The 19,256-nt window shown below is 41.0% G+C and overlaps 1 protein-coding gene across 3 annotated transcripts in view; it reads left to right on the forward strand.

The window, feature by feature from the left end:
- CBLB (Cbl proto-oncogene B) overlaps positions 1-19,256 on the forward strand; it is a 657,992-nt gene that overhangs the window by 435,939 nt on the left and 202,797 nt on the right. For all 3 annotated transcript variants that reach the window (XM_053707540.1, XM_053707541.1, XM_053707542.1), the window contains exon 9: positions 18,395-18,595. In XM_053707540.1, coding sequence (XP_053563515.1) covers positions 18,395-18,595 — 201 coding nt within the window. The remainder of the gene's footprint in view (positions 1-18,394; positions 18,596-19,256) is intronic.

A 19,256-nucleotide genomic window follows, 5' to 3' on the forward strand; every position in this document is an offset into this window, starting at 1 on the left:
AGACCCTGTGTTTAAAGAATACGACATGAAGTTTGAGGCCAATATGTTGAAATTCTCAAAAGAACTCTGGGATTTTAAAAAAACCAAGTTATCCCGTGACAAAAGGGACTATGAAGCAAATAGAGTGTACAGATGGACTCAGACAACATTTAGAAATTCTAATGATAAAAAGACCTTTTTGTTTAGCAGAAAAATAATAACAAGGCCAAAAAACATGTGAGGTTTTTAGAAACTGAGTATGAGGTGGATACAACTGATATTGATTCTAATGAGGAAGGGATAGATCAGATAGATACTGCCTCAGCCCTTGATATACCTACAGATCCCTTAGAGCCTTCAAAAAACGAGCAAGCTCAGGGAGCAAAACAAAAAAGAAAAAAACAAGGAGAGGTAGTAGGGGTAGAAAAAGGAAAGGAATCAGAGATACCACATGAGGACCAATCGGACCCAAATCAGAAAGTACATTTAAAAAATGTGGTAAATCTCTCACAATATCAATTAAATGATTCTGAGCTAGAAGTTTTGGGTATGGGTTTAAATTTTTCCCCCACTACACACTTTAATCTTTTTGACACTATTTTAGATATAAATAGTTTTGTAAGAAAGTTGGTATTAAAGAAGCATTTTTTTGTGGATAATGAACCTGAGAGTGATGTAGATAGGCAGGAAGAAACTAGTAATGAATTAACTATACCTAACACTGCTTTAGATTTTAATGACCATTGTACTATCAATGAGCTAGTTGGCCTTATACAAGAGGGTGAGAACGAGGGTCAATTGCAACAAAACAGATGTCCTGAATTGTCTGGAGTGAGCAAAAGCTCTTTCTATCCTGTGCATGCAAGGGGCAAAAATATTGATGTATTTCAGAGAACAATTGAAAACAAACTAAAGTCCCTTGCACAAAGGATAGAAAATGATCAAAAAAATAATTCCTCTCCTAAAAACAAGAATAAAAATAAGAGTAATTTGAATAGCAATCAATATAAAGCATTAAAATCTCTGCAAGCTAATGACACTATCGTCATAAAATTATCAGACAAAGGCGGCAATGTGGTCGTCATGGACAGGGAATATTACTTGTTTGAGGCTAAACGTCAGTTGAGGGATGCAGAAGTATACTGTAAATTAGATTCTAACCCAACAGCAAAGTTTAGATTGAAACTTGAAAAAATTCTACATCAGGGCCAGTCCATAGGAGTAATAGCTGAAAGAAAACTTGAACAGTTTTTAATTAAAAATCCTAATGTACCCATTTTTTATTTTCTTCCTAAACTGCATAAAAATGCGACACATCCTCCTGGTAGGCCCATCATTTCTGGAGTGGGCTCCCTTTTGGAGCCCACTTCAGAACTGATAGATACCTTTCTACAACCTCTAGTGGCCCAATTAACAAGTTATATTAGGGACTCTACACAAGTTCTTAGTGCCCTACAAAATATCAATTGGAAATCTACTTATAGATTTATTACAGTGGATGTGGCCTCACTTTACACCTCCATCCCACACCAGGCAGGTCTTATATCAGTTTCTAATATTTTGGACAGAATGTCAGGTTTCTCAGAGGATCTTAAACATTTTATAATTTGGACTTTGGAGTTTTTACTAACCCATAATTATTTTTTGTTTGAGGGGTCTTACTATCTGCAGAGGCGTGGAACAGCTATGGGGGCGAAATTCGCCCCCTCCTATGCCAATCTCTATATGGGATGGTGGGAGCTGCTCCACGTCTATGCAGATAGTAACCCCTTTAAGAAACATATAATTTATTTTGGACGTTATATTGATGACCTGCTATTGGTGTGGGATGGAGATGAGGAGTCGGCATCTAAATTTATGGAGTATTTAAATTGCAATGATCTTAATTTGAGCTTTGTTGGATATCAGAATACAACAAGGATTGAGTTTTTGGATATTGAAGTATCAGTTGAGAATGGGTTGATTGTGACAGATTTACATAGAAAACCGACAAGTGGTAACACCATTCTTAACTATAGATCTTGTCATCCTCAACATGTACTCAAAGCTATCCCTAAGGGTCAATTCATTAGGGCAAAGAGAATCTGTTCTAGCGAAACACTATATAAAAAGCAGAGTGAGGATCTGTGCAGTAGACTTCAAAATAGGGGATACAATAACCATTTATTGTCAAAAACTAGACAAATTGTAGATAGCATGCCACGTGAGTCCCTTCTGCAGTACAAGAAGGGAAGTAAATTATCTTCTAGTACTTTAAATTTGCCTAATAAGGTGGTCTTCAGTACTCCATATAGCTTAGAGTACAGAAACATTTGTGACATTGTACAAGAAAGTCTCCCTATTTTACAAACTGACCCTGTTCTGGAGAAAGTGATCTCTAGCGGTGTTAAATTTGTGTCCAGAAAGGCTAAAAGCATTCAAAATTTTGTATCCCCTTCTTTTTTACCAGAAATTAAAAGAGGCACTTGGCTACCAACTAGATCGGGCTGTTTTAAATGTAGAGGCACTAGGTGCATAACCTGTGATCATATTACGGAAGGGAATGCCTTTCAATCATCTGGCACAGGGAAAGAATAAACAATCAGATATAATTGTAATTGTAATTCAACACATATAGTGTATCTCATGACATGTAAAGGCTGCCAGGTCCAATACTTAGGAAAGACAAAAAGAAGGTTGAGGGATAGAGTATTGGAACACATCAGAGACATAAATGACCCAGATATCTTTACCTCAGTGGCCTCACATTTTAAATTTGACCATCAAGGGGATTCTTCCCTAGCATTTTTTCAGGCAATTGATCATGTGCCCTTCTCTAAGAGAGGGGGGGACAGGGAGTATCAGCTAAGTAAGAAGGAGGTCAGGTGGATTTTTAACATGAACACTAGGACACCTTCTGGTTTAAATATTGAGTCAGACGTTAATCTGTTTGTATAATGCACTTCATACTGGCATTTTAAATAATGAGAATTTTTTCATTTATTCTTGGATTATTTTTTGTTGTCTCAATATACTTTATTTTGTGGTAAGAATTTTTCAGTTTATATGCACAAAATGAGTTTACATATATAACAGTCTAATATTGTATTTATATATCTCTACCACAATGTAATTGTATAACATTACAATCCTGTGCTAACACTGTCTATTGCAGCCTGTATATATGAGGGGTTAAAAAGTTTACATAGTAGTTTAAGTATTTAATGGAACACACCTGTTCAATTAACATAGATACCTCTCTATATAGGTTTACAGACCAGTACACAGTTTAAGCAGTGAACAAGTGAGGCAGTCCCTCACGAAACGCGTATGTTTGTTACTGTATTGTAACCTACGGAGTATGTCCGTTTGGTGCTTTTTTCTGCATGCCCTTTTTGCTTTTAATGCACTGTTTGTACCTGTGAAATAAACCCCCCCCTTTTTTGCATCTTACCTATTACTTTGGATTTATTTGCGGATGGTTAGCCGGTCTTCTCTTTGTATGTCTTAGAACTCTTAAGCTAGCTAACTCATTTGTTTCTGATGCCATTGTTCATTTGACTAAACTAACGGCTAAGAATTCCAGATTCGCCATCCAGGCGCGTAGGGCGCTATGGCTCAAATCCTGGTCAGCTGATGTGACTTCAAAGTCTAAATTACTCAACATTCCTTTCAAGGGGCAGACCTTATTCAGCCTGGTTTGAAAGAAATTATTGCTGACATTACTGGAGGTAAGGGTCATACCCTTCCTCAGGACAGGGCCAAATCAAAGGCCAAACAGTCTAATTTTCGTGCCTTTCGAAATTCCAAGGCTGGTGCAGCATCAACTTCCTCCGCTTCAAGACAAGAGGGAACTTTTGCTCAATCTAAGCAGGCCTGGAAACCTAACCAGTCCTGGAACAAAGGCAAGCAGGCCAGAAAGCCTGCTGCTGCCTCTAAGACAGCATGAAGGAACGGCTCCCTATCCGGCGACGGATCTAGTAGGGGGCAGACTTTTTCTCTTCGCCCAGGCATGGGCAAGAGATGTTCAGGATCCCTGGGCGTTGGAGATCATATCTCAGGGATATCTTCTGGACTTCAAAGCTTCCCCTCCACAAGGGAGATTTCATCTTTCAAGGTTATCTGCAAATCAGATAAAGAAAGAGGCATTCCTACGCTGTGTGCAAGACCTCCTTGTAATGGGAGTGATCCATCCAGTTCCGCGGACGGAACAAGGACAGGGTTTTTATTCAAATCTGTTTGTGGTTCCCAAAAAAGAGGGAACCTTCAGACCAATTTTGGATCTAAAGATCTTAAACAAATTTTTCAGAGTTCCATCTTTCAAAATGGAAACTATTCGGACCATCCTACCCATGATCCAAGAGGGTCAGTACATGACCACAGTGGACTTAAAGGATGCCTACCTTCACATACCGATTCACAAAGATCATCATCGGTTCCTAAGGTTTGCCTTTCTAGACAGGCATTACCAATTTGTAGCTCTTCCCTTCGGGTTGGCTACAGCCCCGAGAATCTTTACGAAGGTTCTGGGCTCACTTCTAGCGGTTCTAAGACCGCGAGGCATAGCGGTGGCTCCGTATCTCGACGACATCCTGATACAGGCGTCAAGCTTTCAAATTGCCAAGTCTCATACAGAGATAGTTCTGGCATTTCTGAATTCACGGGTGGAAAGTGAACGAGGAAAAGAGTTCTCTATCCCCACTCACAAGAGTCTCCTTCTTAGGGACGCTTATAGATTCTGTAGAGATGAAAATGTACCTGACGGAGTCCAGGTTATCAAAGCTTCTAAATGCTTGCCGTATTCTTCATTCCATTCCGCGCCCTTCAGTGGCTCAGTGTATGGAGGTGATCTGCTTAATGGTAGCGGCAATGGACATAGTGCCATTTGCGCGCCTACATCTCAGACCCCTGCAATTAGGCATGCTAAGTCAGTGGAATGGGGATTACACAGATTTGTCCCCTCTGCTAAATCTGGATCAAGAGACCAGAGATTCTCTTCTCTGGTGGTTGTCTCGGGTCCACCTGTCCGAAGGTATGACCTTTCGCAGGCCAGATTGGACAATTGTAACAACAGATGCCAGCCTTCTAGGTTGGGGTGCAGTCTGGAACTCCCTGAAGGCAAAGGGATCGTGGACTCAGGAGGAGAAACTCCTTCCGATAAATATTCTGGAGTTAAGAGCAATATTCAATGCTCTTCTGGCTTGGCCTCAGTTAGCAACACTGAGGTTCATCAGATTTCAGTCGGACAATATCACGACTGTGGCTTACATCAACCATCACGGGGGAACCAGGAGCTCCCTAGCGATGTTAGAAGTCTCAAAAATAATTCGCTGGGCAGAGACTCACTCTTGCCACCTGTCAGCAATCCATATCCCAGGCGTGGAGAACTGGGAGGCGGATTTTTTAAGTCGTCAGACTTTTCACCCGGGGGAGTGGGAACTCCATCCGGAGGTGTTTGCTCAATTGATTCATCGTTGGGGCAAACCAGAGTTTGATCTCATGGCGTCTCGCCAGAACGCCAAGCTTCCTTGTTACGGATCCAGGTCCAGGGACCCAGAAGCGACGCTGATAGATGCTCTAGCAGCGCCTTGGTTCTTCAACCTGGCTTATGTGTTTCCACCGTTTCCTCTGCTCCCTCGACTGATTGCCAAAATCAAACAGGAGAGAGCATCGGTGATTCTAATAGCGCCTGCGTGGCCACGCAGGAGCTGGTATGCAGACCTAGTGGACATGTCATCCTTTCCACCATGGACTCTGCCTCTAAGACAGGACCTTCTAATACAAGGTCCTTTCAATCATCCAAATCTAATTTCTCTGAGACTGACTGCATGGAGATTGAACGCTTGATTCTATCAAAGCGTGGCTTCTCCGAGTCAGTCATTGATACCTTAATACAGGCACGAAAGCCTGTTACCAGGAAAATCTATCACAAGATATGGCGTACATATCTTTACTGGTGTGAATCCAAGAATTACTCATGGAGTAAGGTTAGGATTCCTAGGATATTGTCCTTTCTCCAAGAGGGTTTGGACAAAGGATTATCAGCTAGTTCCTTAAAGGGACAGATTTCTGCTCCGTCTATTCTTTTGCACAAGCGTCTGGCAGAAGTTCCAGACGTCCAGGCATTTTGTCAGGCTTTGGTTAGAATTAAGCCTGTGTTTAAACCTGTTGCTCCCCCATGGAGCTTAAACTTGGTTCTTAAAGTTCTTCAAGGAGTTACGTTTGAACCCCTTCATTCCATTGATATTAAGCTTTTATCTTGGAAAGTTCTGTTTTTGATGGCTATTTCCTCGGCTCTGAGAGTCTCTGAGCTATCTGCCTTACAATGTGATTCTCCTTATCTGATTTTTCATGCAGGTAAGGTAGTTCTGCGTACCAAACCTGGGTTTTTACCTAAGGTGGTTTCTAACAAGAATATCAATCAAGAGATTGTTGTTCCATCATTGTGTCCTAATCCTTCTTCAAAGAAGGAACGTCTTTTACATAAGCTACTTACTTACAAGCTACTAAAGATTTTCGTCAAACATCTTCCATGTTTGTCGTTTATTCTGGACAGAGGAGAGGTCAAAAAGCTTCGGCAACCTCTCTTTCCTTTTGGCTTCGGAGTATTATACGCCTAGCCTATGAGACTGCTGGACAGCAGCCCCCTGAAAAAATTACAGCTCATTCTACTAGAGCTGTGGCTTCCACCTGGGCCTTTAAAAATGAGGCCTCTGTTGAACAGATTTGCAAGGCCGCGACTTGGTCTTCGCTTCACACTTTTTCAAAATTTTACAAACTTGATACTTTTGCTTCTTCGGAGGCTGTTTTTGAGAGAGAGGTTCTTCAGGCAGTGGTTCCTTCCGCTTAATCCCTGCCTTGTCCCTCCCATCATCCGTGTACTTTAGCTTTGGTATTGGTATCCCATAAGTAATGGATGATCCGTGGACTGGATACACTTAACAAGAGAAACACAATTTATGCTTACCTGATAAATTTATTTCTCTTGTAGTGTATCCAGTCCACGGCCCGCCCTGTCATTTTAAGGCAGGTCTAAAATTTAATTAAACTACAGTCACCACTGCACCCTATGGTTTCTCCTTTCTCTGTTTGTTTCGGTCAAATGACTGGATATGGCAGTCAGGGGAGGAGCTATATAGCAGCTCTGCTGTGGGTGATCCTCTTGCAACTTCCTGTTGGGAAGGAGAATATCCTATAAGTAATGGATTATCCGTGGACTGGATACACTACAAGAGAAATAAATGTATCAGGTAAGCATAAATTATGTTTTCTTTTTCAAGATACGACGAGTCCATGGATTTCATCCTTACTTATAAGTAAGGATGAAATCTGTGGACTCGTCTTAGTATCGAAAAAGAAATACATTTTTCAGATAAGCAAAAATTTCCTTTTTTACAACCACCTTTTTTACGAAACACTTCTAAGGTTGGACAATCCATTAGAGAACATTGGCATATTTTACTCTCGGATCCGAAACTGAAATTTGCGAAGGACACTTGCCCTATAGTTGGATATAGATGTAATACTAATCTCAGAGATCTGTTGGTCATTTCAGACCCCATTAAATGCTACACAGATGATCGTAAAATCAGACGCAAGGGATGCTTTTGGTGCCCTAATTGTACCATATGTAATGGAACGATAGCTACAAAAAGTTTAACCATCCGCATGGCAACCAGAAATATATCATTAACCATCCCATTAAGTGTACTACTACGGATGTTGTGTACATAATTTGCCCATATTGCTTTCCTTACGTGGGGAAGATCAAAGGAACTATCCGTGAGAGAATGGTCAACCATCGAGCCGCGATTAGACAGGCCATAAAAAAAGGAGAATCCGAACAACCAGTAGCACGTTACTGGTTGACAGCAAAGCATCCAGTATCAGCCATTAAGGTGATTCTCATTGACTTCCTCCCCAAATTGCCTTGTGGAGATTATAGGAACAAGCTGCTTCTTAGGAGAGTGGATGTTTCGATTGGGAACCATACACCCTAAAGGACTCAATTCTCTACCAGACTTTGGAGCATTGTCATAAGGTTATGTAGTTATGTGACACAGTAGGAAGGGACACTGGTTGGTTGTTGATGGGGACTGGGTGAGGGTTGTCTTCCACCTATGGACGGGATACTTACCCCACACCAGAGTCGATGGTGTCTTTGTGTGATGGCGTGGATTACTTGTAGTTCACGTGATCACCATAAGTACCCCCTAGACCTGAATAAGTGTTAATGTATGAGTAATGTGGTAACAATGTTGCTAATATGCAATGTTGATTTATAATTGTATTGCCTATACTATTTAGTTCTATCATATTTGTTCTTGTATCCAATTAGAAGCCGTATCTGATATATGTATTTGAGCCATAACAACTTATACTGATGCCCATCATCTATGTTTTAATTGAGTTGTACTATCACTGTATTGTTTTTGAGAACTGTTATATGTTTAACACACATTAATATTCACAAGTGGCTTTATAGTTTAGCTGCCTATATTTCTAGATTTGCATTGTTTAGGTATAGACATAATGTTCACATGATTTCTAACACCAGTAAGTATATGTGTTGGTATACAAATAGTATGGAAGTGACATCGGATATGACACTATCCCGTCAGGACCGGAACCGGAAGTGACACAACTTCCGGTCTCTTGATATGGGAGATTGACAGTTTGAGACCGCACACTTTATTGAAAGCACATGATTATTTTAGGCACAATACAAGGATGTATTAAACACTGATGAATTTGTAAATATGATGATAAACTATACATGGTAGTAAAAATGTTTGATTTTCTGCACATTTGTTTGAGTATCACATTATATGATAGTACCGGAAGTGAAGGTTGTTACCGGAAATGTCATTTTTGGCGCTTTTTTTGAAAGGAAGAAGGAAGTTCTGTTTGTTGTATCACTGTATTTAAAGGACCAGTAAACACAGTAGATTTGCATAATCAACAAATGCAAGATAACAAGACAATACAATAGCATTTACTCTGAATTTCAAATGAGTAGTAGATTTTTTTTCTAACAAATTTCATAGTTATATATATTTCCACTCCCCCTGTACCATGTGATAGCAATCAGCCAATCACAAATGCATATACGTATAGACTGTGAATTCTTGCACATGCTCAGTAGGAGCTGGTGACTCAAAAAGTGTAAATATAAAAGACTGCACATTTTTTTTAAATGGATGTAAATTGGAAAGTTGTTTAAAATTACATGCTGTATCTGAATCATGAAAATTTAATTTGACGTGAGTGCCCCTTTAAGCACAGTTTTGTGTGTACACTGTATGTTCTGAAAAAGGGGAGTTTCTCTTGCAAGGTGTTTCCAGTCCATGGCTTCATCCTTTACTTGTGGGATATTCTCATTCCCTACAGGAAGTGGCAAAGAGAGCACACAGCAGAGCTGTCCATATAGCTCCCCCTCTAGCTCCGACCCCCAGTCATTCTCTTTGCCGGCTCTAGCAGCAGGCCCTCTCTACGGGAGGGTAAAGTGAATGTGGTGTTAGATTTGTAGTTTTATATCTTCAATCAAATTCAATTGGACCAGGGGACCAGAGACACTCTTCTCTGGTGGTAGTCTCAGGATCATCTGTCTAAGGGAACATGTTTCCGCAGACCAGAGTGGATCATTGTAACGACCAACGCCAGTCTGTTAGGCTGGGATGCAGTCTGGTACTCCCTGAAAGCTCAGGGCTTATGGTCTCAGGAAGAATCTCTTCTCCCGATAAACATTTTGGAACTGAGAGCGATATTCAATGGGCTTCAGGCATGGCCTCAACTAGCTGCGGCCAAATTCATCAGATTTCAGTCGGACAACATCACGACTGTAGCTTACATCAATCATCAGGGGGGAACGAAGAGTTCCTTAGCGATGAAGGAAGTCACCAAAATAATCAGGTGGGCGAAGGATCACTCCTGCCATCTCTCAGCAATTCACATCCCAGGAGTAGACAACTGGGAGGCGGATTTTCTAAGTCAGACTTTTCACCCGGGGGAGTGGGAACTCCACCCGGAGGTTTTTGCTCAGCTGACTCAGCTATGGGGCATTCCAGAATTGGATCTAATGGCGTCCTGTCAGAACACCAAACTTCCTCTCTACGGATCCAGGTCCAGGGACCCCAAGGCGGTATTGATAGATGCTCTAGCAGCGCCTTGGTCCTTCAATCTGGCTTATGTTTTTCCACCGTTTCCTCTTCTCCCTCGTCTGGTCGCCAGAATCAAGCAGGAGAAGGCTTCGGTGATTCTGATAGCGCCTGCGTGGCCACGCAGGACTTGGTATGCAGACCTAGTGGACATGTCATCTGTCCCACCATGGACACTGCCAATGAGGCAGGATCTTCTAATTCAGGGTCCATTCAAGCATCCAAATTTAGTTTCTCTGCGTCTGACTGCTTGGAGATTGAACGCTTAATTCTATCAAAGCGTGGTTTCTCTGAGTCAGTTATAGATACTCTGATTCAGGCTAGAAAGCCTGTCACCAGGAAAATCTACCATAAGATATGGAGGAAATATCTGGGTTGGTGTGAATCCAAGGGTTACTCATGGAGTAAGATTAGGATTCCCAGAATATTGTCTTTTCTCCAAGAAGGATTGGAGAAAGGATTGTCAGCTAGTTCCTTAAAGGGACAGATATCTGCTCTGTCTATCCTCTTACACAAGCGTCTGGCAGAGGTACCAGACATTCAAGCGTTTGCTCAGGCTCTAGTCAGAATCAAGCCTGTTTATAAACCTGTGGCTCCGCCATGGAGTCTAAATCTAGTTCTTTCAGTTCTTCAAGGGGTTCCGTTTGAACCTTTACATTCCATAGATATTAAATTATTATCTTGGAAAGTTCTGTTTTCGGTAGCTATATCTTCTGCTCGAAGAGTTTCAGAATTGTCTGCTTTACAGTGTGATTCACCTTACCTGGTGTTTCACGCAGATAAGGTTGTTTTGCGTACCAAACCTGTTTTTTTTCCTAAGGTTGTTTCTAACAAGAATATTAACCAGGAAATAGTTGTTCCTTCTCTGTGTCCTAACCCATCTTCAAAGAAGGAGCGCCTGCTACACAATCTTGATGTGGTTCGTGCTTTAAAATTCTATTTACAAGCAACTAAGGATTTCAGACATTCATCATCCTTATTTGTCATTTATTCTGGTAAGAGGAGAGGTCAGAAAGCGACTGCTACCTCTCTTTCCTTCTGGCTGAAAAGCATCATCAGGTTGGCTTACGAGACTTCTGGCCAGCAGCCTCCTGAACGAATTATTGCTCATTCTACCAGAGCTGTGGCTTCCACATGGGCTTTCAAGAATGAGGCTTCTGTTGAACAGATTTGTAAGGCAGTGACTTGGTCCTCACTGCATACTTTTGCCAAATTTTATAAATTCGATACTTTTGCTTCTTCGGAGGCTATTTTGGGAGAAAGGTTTTGCAAGCAGTGGTGCTTCCGTTTAAGGTACCTGTCTTGTTCTCTCCCTTCATCCGTGTCCTAAAGCTTTGGTATTGGTATCCCACAAGTAAAGGATGAAGCCGTGGACTGGATACACCTTGCAAGAGAAAACAGAATTTATGCTTACCTGATAAATTACTTTCTCTTGCGGTGTATCCAGTCCACGGCCCGCCCTGGCAATTAAGTCAGGTAAATAATTTTTTGTTTAAACTACAGTCACCACTGCACCCTATGGTTTCTCATTTTTCTTCTAACCTTCGGTCGAATGACTGGGGGGCGGAGCTAGAGGGGGAGCTATATGGACAGCTCTGCTGTGTGCTCTCTTTGCCACTTCCTTTAGGGAATGAGAATATCCCACAAGTAAAGGATGAAGCCGTGGACTGGATACACCGCAAGAGAAAGTAATTTATCAGGTAAGCATAAATTCTGTTTTTATTCCCCGAAACATCAACGTTTGACTCTTCTATTTGGAAAAATCCTGGTTTATTCCTGTGGGAGCTATTATATTTACACAGAACAACCAGGTGGCTGACCATTGAGACTGTTTTTGTTTTTATATATATATATATATATATATATATATATATATATATATATATATATATACACATACATACATACATACATACATACATACATACATACATACATACATACATACATACACTCTCAAATAATTTAACCCTCCCTTGACTGCCACTTACACATACAATTCAAAAATGTCACCCTATTGGCTACACATAACAAAGCAGAACAGTGTTTCAACACTCCCATGACTACCATTAACACTCAATACAGTATTGTTTTTACCCTCTTTGGCTGATGGTAACATAGAGTAGAACATATGCAGTGATCATTTTTTTCTGGGATGTGTTTGTGACGTATAAGCTTTTACAATGTAGCTAACACTCAGGAACTTAAGACATATAGGTTTCCAGTATTTTTGCTAAGATTTTACTGGACAGTCTGCTAAAATACTGGCCACCTTTCCCAACAGGAAAGAAAGGGTTTAATGCGAGGAAAAAAAACAAAAACGTAGATTAATGTTTCCACTTTAAAACCAGTGCATTTTATTAGAATGTCAAATGTTTCCTAATCATTTGACATTCATATTTTGCAAACAAATGTTCACTTTATTGATTGTAATATTCAAAAATTGTTTACCATATACTCCACTGTAAGTCTATTTATTTATTATATTATAACATTCTATAACAGTCAAGAATTCCAGACTATACTTTTTGCATGCATTTTTCAGTTTACTCAGGCAAGAATCAAACATTTATAGTCTTGTGTACTTAAATGAGTAAATGTAACCATGTACATTCTTAAAGGTTTTTTCTTTTACAAGATATGACGAGTCCACGGATTTCATCTTTGTGGGATATCGCCTCCTGGTCAGCAGGAAGTGGCAAAGAGCTCCACAGCAGAGTTGTATATATAGCCCCTCCCTTCCCTCCCCCTCCAGTCATTCTATTTGCCTGTGTTAGTGATAGGAAGAGGTAAAGTGAGGTGTTAGTTTAGTTTCTGCAATCAAGAGTTTTTTATATTCAAACGGTACCGATGGTGCTGTTTTTTCTTACAGAGCAGCTTCTGAGTCGTCTTCTAGACTATGGGAACTGGGGATTTTTTTTTATCCACTGTGCCTCCCATATTCTGCTGCATTATCTGTACATAGTCTTGTGAGAATGTAACCAAGACTCTGCCTTTTCACAGGACCTCAGGAGGAAGACAGGACCTCTTGATACTGTGGAATAATTATGCTGTATCCTCAGCACAGAGGTAAGTGCAGTTTTTTATTCTGGGTGTCTCAGATAACTGTACTGCTCTGATATATATATATATATATATATATATATATATATATATATATATATATATATATATATATATATATATATATTTATCCATACTCAGATATTAGGGTATCTCCTAAAAGCACTGGGTATATGTAAGTAGTCGATTTGGAAACAAACCGGATCTATTATGGTATATGGGCCAGTCAGTCTAGCATGGAGGACAAGTGCTAGAGGCACTGGGGAATGTGTGTGTACAGAGAGTGACTGTGCATTGGGCTGACGCTTGGGATGTTTATTGTAAGGCTCCGGTGTGAGGCTTAACAGGTGGATGCAACTGTTTAGTTCACTATTTATGGCCCTGTGTAAGGTGATTGTATTTGGCGGTTTTACGGTAAAGACTCATTTTTTTAATCACGCCCACGATGGGCGGGGCTTTATTCCACACGCTCTGACAGCGCATCTTCCTTTCATCTGATGGCCGCATCGGTTCTTTTCTGTGCGCACTTGTGGATGTTCAATCAAGTGCATTAGACTGACAGTGTGGTGGTGCAGGAAGGTAGGAGCCGCAGCAGAGCTGCGGCAGGTTGACTGATTTTTGTCAAAATATAAAAGACTTTAAAAAAAAAAAAAGGTGAAACAGCTCTATTTTTTTTCTGCTTTAGTGTGCAGGGGTTGTTAACCCTTTTCGTTCTGGGCTATTTTGTTGCAATCAGGATTAAATTAATCCATATCAATTATAGTTAAGTTTTTAAAGACACAGTACATACTTTAAAAAAAAAAAGAAAGAAAGAAAAAGTTTTTTATTATCAGATTTGATCAAGTTTGGTTTTTGCTCAGGTTATTATGGATGACCTTGAACAAAATACGTGCCTTATGTGTTTGGATGCTATTGTGGAACCACCTGTCACGCTATGTGAAAATTGTGTTGAAAGAGCCTTACAAAGTAAAGAGAAAAAATATTTCAATAAAGATATGTCTCAGGATGATTCTCAAGCCAATGTGATTCAGGGTTTGCCGCAATCTTCTCCCCAAGCGTCACAGCCCTTAACGCCTGCACAAGCTACGCCATGTTCTGCTATGGCGACTGCATCCTTCACTTTGCAGGATATGGCTGCAGTTATGTCATCTACCCTCACAGAGGTGTTGTCTAAATTACCAGTGTTACAAGGCAAATGTAGCATGGCAGGAATGCAGGGGGTCCCTGTAGTTTCTGATGCTTTGATGGCTATCTCTGATGTACCCTCCCAGTCCTCTGATTTGCAGGGTAAGGAGATTCTGTCTGAGGGGGAGCTGTCTGACTCAGTAAGTGCATTGCTCCAGACAGATTCGGACGTCATGTCCTTTAGATTTAAGCTGGAACACCTCCGTCTGTTACTTCGGGAGGTTTTAGTGACTCTGGATGATTGTGACTCTATTGTGGTTCCTCCAGAGAAACTGTGTAAGATGGACAGATATCTGGAAGTTCCTGCTTACTCAGATACCTTTCTGGTTCCTAAGAGAATTTCGGAAATTGTTACTAAGGAATGAGAAAGACCGGGTATCCTGTTTTCCCATTCCCCTATGTTCAAGAAAATGTACCCTATAGCTGACACCGTACGGGATTCTTGGCAAACAGTCCCTAAGGTGGAGGGAGCTATTTCTACATTAGCTAAGCGTACAACTATTCCTATTGAGGACAGTTGTGCTTTCAAAGACCCTATGGATAAAAAGTTGGAGAGTCTACTGAAGAAGCTATTCGTCCATCAAGGTTTCCTTTTACAACCGACGGCCTGTATTGTACCAGTTACAACTGCGGCTGCCTTTTGGTTTGATGCTTTGGAAGAATCTCTGAAGACTTAGACTTCCTTAAGGAAATAATGGACAGGATTAAAGCCTTAAAATTGGCTAATTCTTTTTGTCACAGGTTTTGCCATTTTAGCACCCAGAGCTTTATGGTTGAAGTCTTGGTCTGCGGATGTGTCCTCTAAATCCAAGCTTTTGACTATTCCTTTAAAAGGGAAGACTCTATTCGGGCCTGATTTGAAAGAGATTATTTCTGACATTATGGGAGGTAAAGGTCATCTCTTACCCCAGGATAAAACATCTAAGAAGAGGTGTAGACAGAGTAATTTTCGTTCCTTTCGAAATTTCAAGGGAGTCCCCTCCTCCTCTTCCGCTAAACAGGAAGGAAAGTTTACACAAGCCAAGTCCATCTGGAGACCCAACCAGGCTTGGAACAAGGGTAAGCAACCCAAGAAGCCCGCTGCTGCTACCAAGACAGCATGAAGGGGCGGCCCCCGATCCGGGACTGGATCTAGTTGGGGGCAGACTTTCTCTCTTCATCCAGGCTTGGATAAGAGACGTCCAGGATCCCTGGACATTAGAAATCGTGTCCCAGGGATATCAACAGGAGTTCAAAAACTCCCTTCCAAGGGGAAGGTTTCTTCTTTTACGATTGTCTGTAGACCAGATAAAAAGAGAGGCGTTCTTACGTTGTGTAAAAGACCTATCCACTATGGGAGTAATACGTCTCGTTCCAATACAGGGGCAGGGGTTTTACTCATCTTTTCGTGGTTCCCAAAAAAGAGGGAACGTTCCGACCCATTTTAGACCTCAAGAGTCTAAACAAGTTTCTCAGAGTCCCATCCCTCAAGATGGAGACTATTCGGACAATTCTTCCATTGATCCAGGAGGGTCAATATATAACTACCGTGGACTTAAAGGATGCATACCTTCACATTCCTATCCACAAGGATCATCACCAGTTCCTATGATTTGCCTTTCTAGACAAACATTTTCAGTGGAATGGAGATTATGCAAATTTGTCTCCTCAGATAGATCTAGATCAGGAGACAAGAGACTCTCTTCTTTGGTGGTTGTCGCCGGATCATCTGTCCCAAGGGACCTGCTTCCGCAGACCCTCATGGGTGATAGTGACAACAGAAGCCAGTCTACTAGGTTGGGGTGCAGTCTGGAATTCCCTGAAGGCTCAGGGTGTGTGGACTCGGTCGGAGTCTCTACTTCCAATCATTATTCTGGAGTTAAGAGCGATATTCAATGCGCTTCAGACTTGGCCTCAGTTGGCTTCGGCCAAATTAATTCGGTTTCAGTTGGACAACATCACGACTGTAGCTTGCATCAATCATCAGGGAGGAACAAGGAGTTCCTTAGCGATGATAGAAGTATCTAAGCTAATTCGGTGGGCGGAGGCTCACTCTTGTTATCTGTCAGCAAAATACATCCCAGGAGTGGACAACTGGGAAGCGGACTTTCTGAGCAGACAGTCGTTTCATTCAGGGGAATGGAAAGTTCATCCAGAGGTCTTTGCCACTCTGATTCTCAGGTGGGGCAGACCGGAATTGGATCTGATGGCGTCTCGTCAGAATGCCAAGCTCCCAAGATACGGATCCAGATCAAGGGATCCTCAGGCCGAACTGATAGATGCCTTGGCGGTGCCTTGGTTGTTCAGCCTAGCTTATGTGTTTCCACTGTTTGCTCTCCTTCCCCGGGTAATTGCTCGGATCAAACAGGAGAGGCCTTCAGTAATTCTAATCGCTCCTGCGTGGCCACGCAGGACTTGGTATGCGGATCTGGTGGACATGTCCTCTCTGCCACCATGGAAGCTTCCATTGAGGCAGGACCTTCTCATTCAGGGACCCTTCCATCACTCAAATCTAGTTTCTCTGCCGCTAACAGCTTGGAGATTGAATGCTTGGTTTTATCCAAGCGAGGGTTTTCTGATTCGGTCATTGATACTTTGATTCAGGCACGGAAGCCTTTTACTAGAAAGATTTACCATAAGATATGGCATAAATATCTTTATTGGTGCAAATCCAAGGGCTACTCATGGAGTAGGGTTAGGATACCCAGGATTTTAGCTTTTCTCTAAGAAGGATTGGAGAAAGGGTTGTCAAGTTCCTTAAAGGAACAGATTTCTGCTTTGTCTATTCTATTACACAGACGTCTGTCAGATGTTCCAGACGTTCAATCCTTTTGTCGGGCTCTAACTAGAATCAGGCCTGTGTTTAGACCAATTGCTCCTCCTTGGAGTTTGAATTTAGTTCTTAAAGTTCTTCAAGGGGTTCCGTTTGAACCCATGCATTCCATAGATATTAAGTTATTGTCTTGGTAAGTTTTATTTTTGGTTGCTATTTCTTCTGCTCACAGAGTTTCTGAGCTTTCGGCTTTACAATGTGATACACCTTACCTTATTTTCCATGCTGATAAGGTGGTGTTACGTACCAAACCTGGTTTCCTTCCTAAGGTTGTTTCTAACAACAATATTAATCAGGAAATTTTTGTTCCTTCATTATGTCCTAACCCTTCTTCTAAGAAGGAGCGTATGTTGCATAACTTAGATGTAGTTCGCGATTTAAAGTTTTACTTGCAGGCGACTAAGGATTTTCGTCAACTATCTTCATTGTTTGTGGTTTTTGCTGGGAAACGTAGAGGTCGGAAGGCTACGGCTACCTCTCTTTCTATTTGGCTCAAGAGTATCATCCATTTGGCATATGAGACTGCTGGACAGCAGCCTCCTGAAAGAAATACGGCTCATTTCACTAGGGCAGTAGCTTCCTCATGGGATTTAAAAATGATGCTTCTGTTGAACAGATTTGCAAGGCTACAACTTGGTCTTCTCTTCATACTTTTCCCAAATTTTGATACTTTTGCTTCTTCTGAGGCTGTTTTTGGGAGATAGTTTCTTCAAGCAGTGGTGCCTTCCGTTTAGGTTCCTGTTTTGTCCCTCCCTTTCATCCGTGTCCTATAGCTTTGGTATTGTATCCCACAAGTAAGGATGAAATCCGTGGACTCGTCATATCTTGTAAAAGCAAAGGAAATTCATGCTTACCTGATATATTTATTTTACGATATGACGAGTCCACGGCCCACCCTGTTATCTACAGACAGGTTTTTATTTTTTGTTAAACTTCAGTCACCTCCGCTCCTTGGCCTTTCCTTTCTCTTCCTAACTTTGGTCGAATGACTGGAGGGGGAGGGAAGGGAGGGGCTATATATATATACAGCTCTGCTGTGGAGCTCTTTGCCACTTCCTGCTGACCAGGAGGCGATATCCCACAAGTAAGAATGAAATCCATAGACTCGTCCTATCTTAAAAGAAATACATTTATCAGGTAAGCATAAATTTCCTTTTTTAGTGTTTGGAATTATATCTATATAGATGATTTTTGTTTTTTTATGTTTTATTCATCATAGGAGTCTGATGGTCAAGGATGTCCTTTCTGTCGCTGTGAAATTAAGGGTACAGAGCCTATAATTGTTGATCCATTTGATCCAAGTAATGAAAACCGGTGCTGCAGTATGATGGATAGTTTATGTACTCCTATGCTGGATTTCGATGATGATGATGATAGAGATGATGGCTTAATAATGAATCGTTTGGCTTCTATCAGAAAGGTGAGCCTTTTTTAGACACCAAAAACATTTGATGGAAAGAATATAACATTGGATTTTTTTTATGAATTCATCATCTTTCAAAGAGTGGTCATTTGTCGTTCCACCGTTCAGGTGATTGTCATAACATGGCAATTGCTGCACAACAGTGTTCATGTTTTGGATGCTTTTTGACAATAAATCAACATCTACCCTACCCCAACGATTGAGATACATAATTAGCCATCTCATTTGAAAGAGGGTCAAGCCACAATTCACGTAAATAAACGCTACACAATTTGTTTTGTTGTTGGCGACAACAGTATCCTGATAAGTGGGTGAGTTTAAAAATAGGTGATGTTTATATGTACATTGTATTTTCATTACGTAGAGTACTTTAAGCCAGTTCTCTCTAAAAACATATTGCTGTGTGGTTTCTATTCTAATGTATTGCAATAAGACATCATATTAGCCAATTCTAAGCTGTTTAAAACAAATGTAATATATTTTTTGCTGCTTTTTCGATAGCTAATCTGCTTCCACCATTTACCTTATTTAGCGGAGCCAATCTTGGCTTTAGTCTGCAAACTTATTTTTTCTCTGAAACAGACTCAGAGCGTTCTGTAGAGGTATACTTGATCCATGGTGGTGCAGAATTTACAAACATATTAACCCTTTTGGTCCC

This window comes from Bombina bombina, chromosome 3, assembly GCF_027579735.1.
Source record: "Bombina bombina isolate aBomBom1 chromosome 3, aBomBom1.pri, whole genome shotgun sequence".
Classification (NCBI taxonomy): Eukaryota; Metazoa; Chordata; class Amphibia; order Anura; family Bombinatoridae; genus Bombina; species Bombina bombina.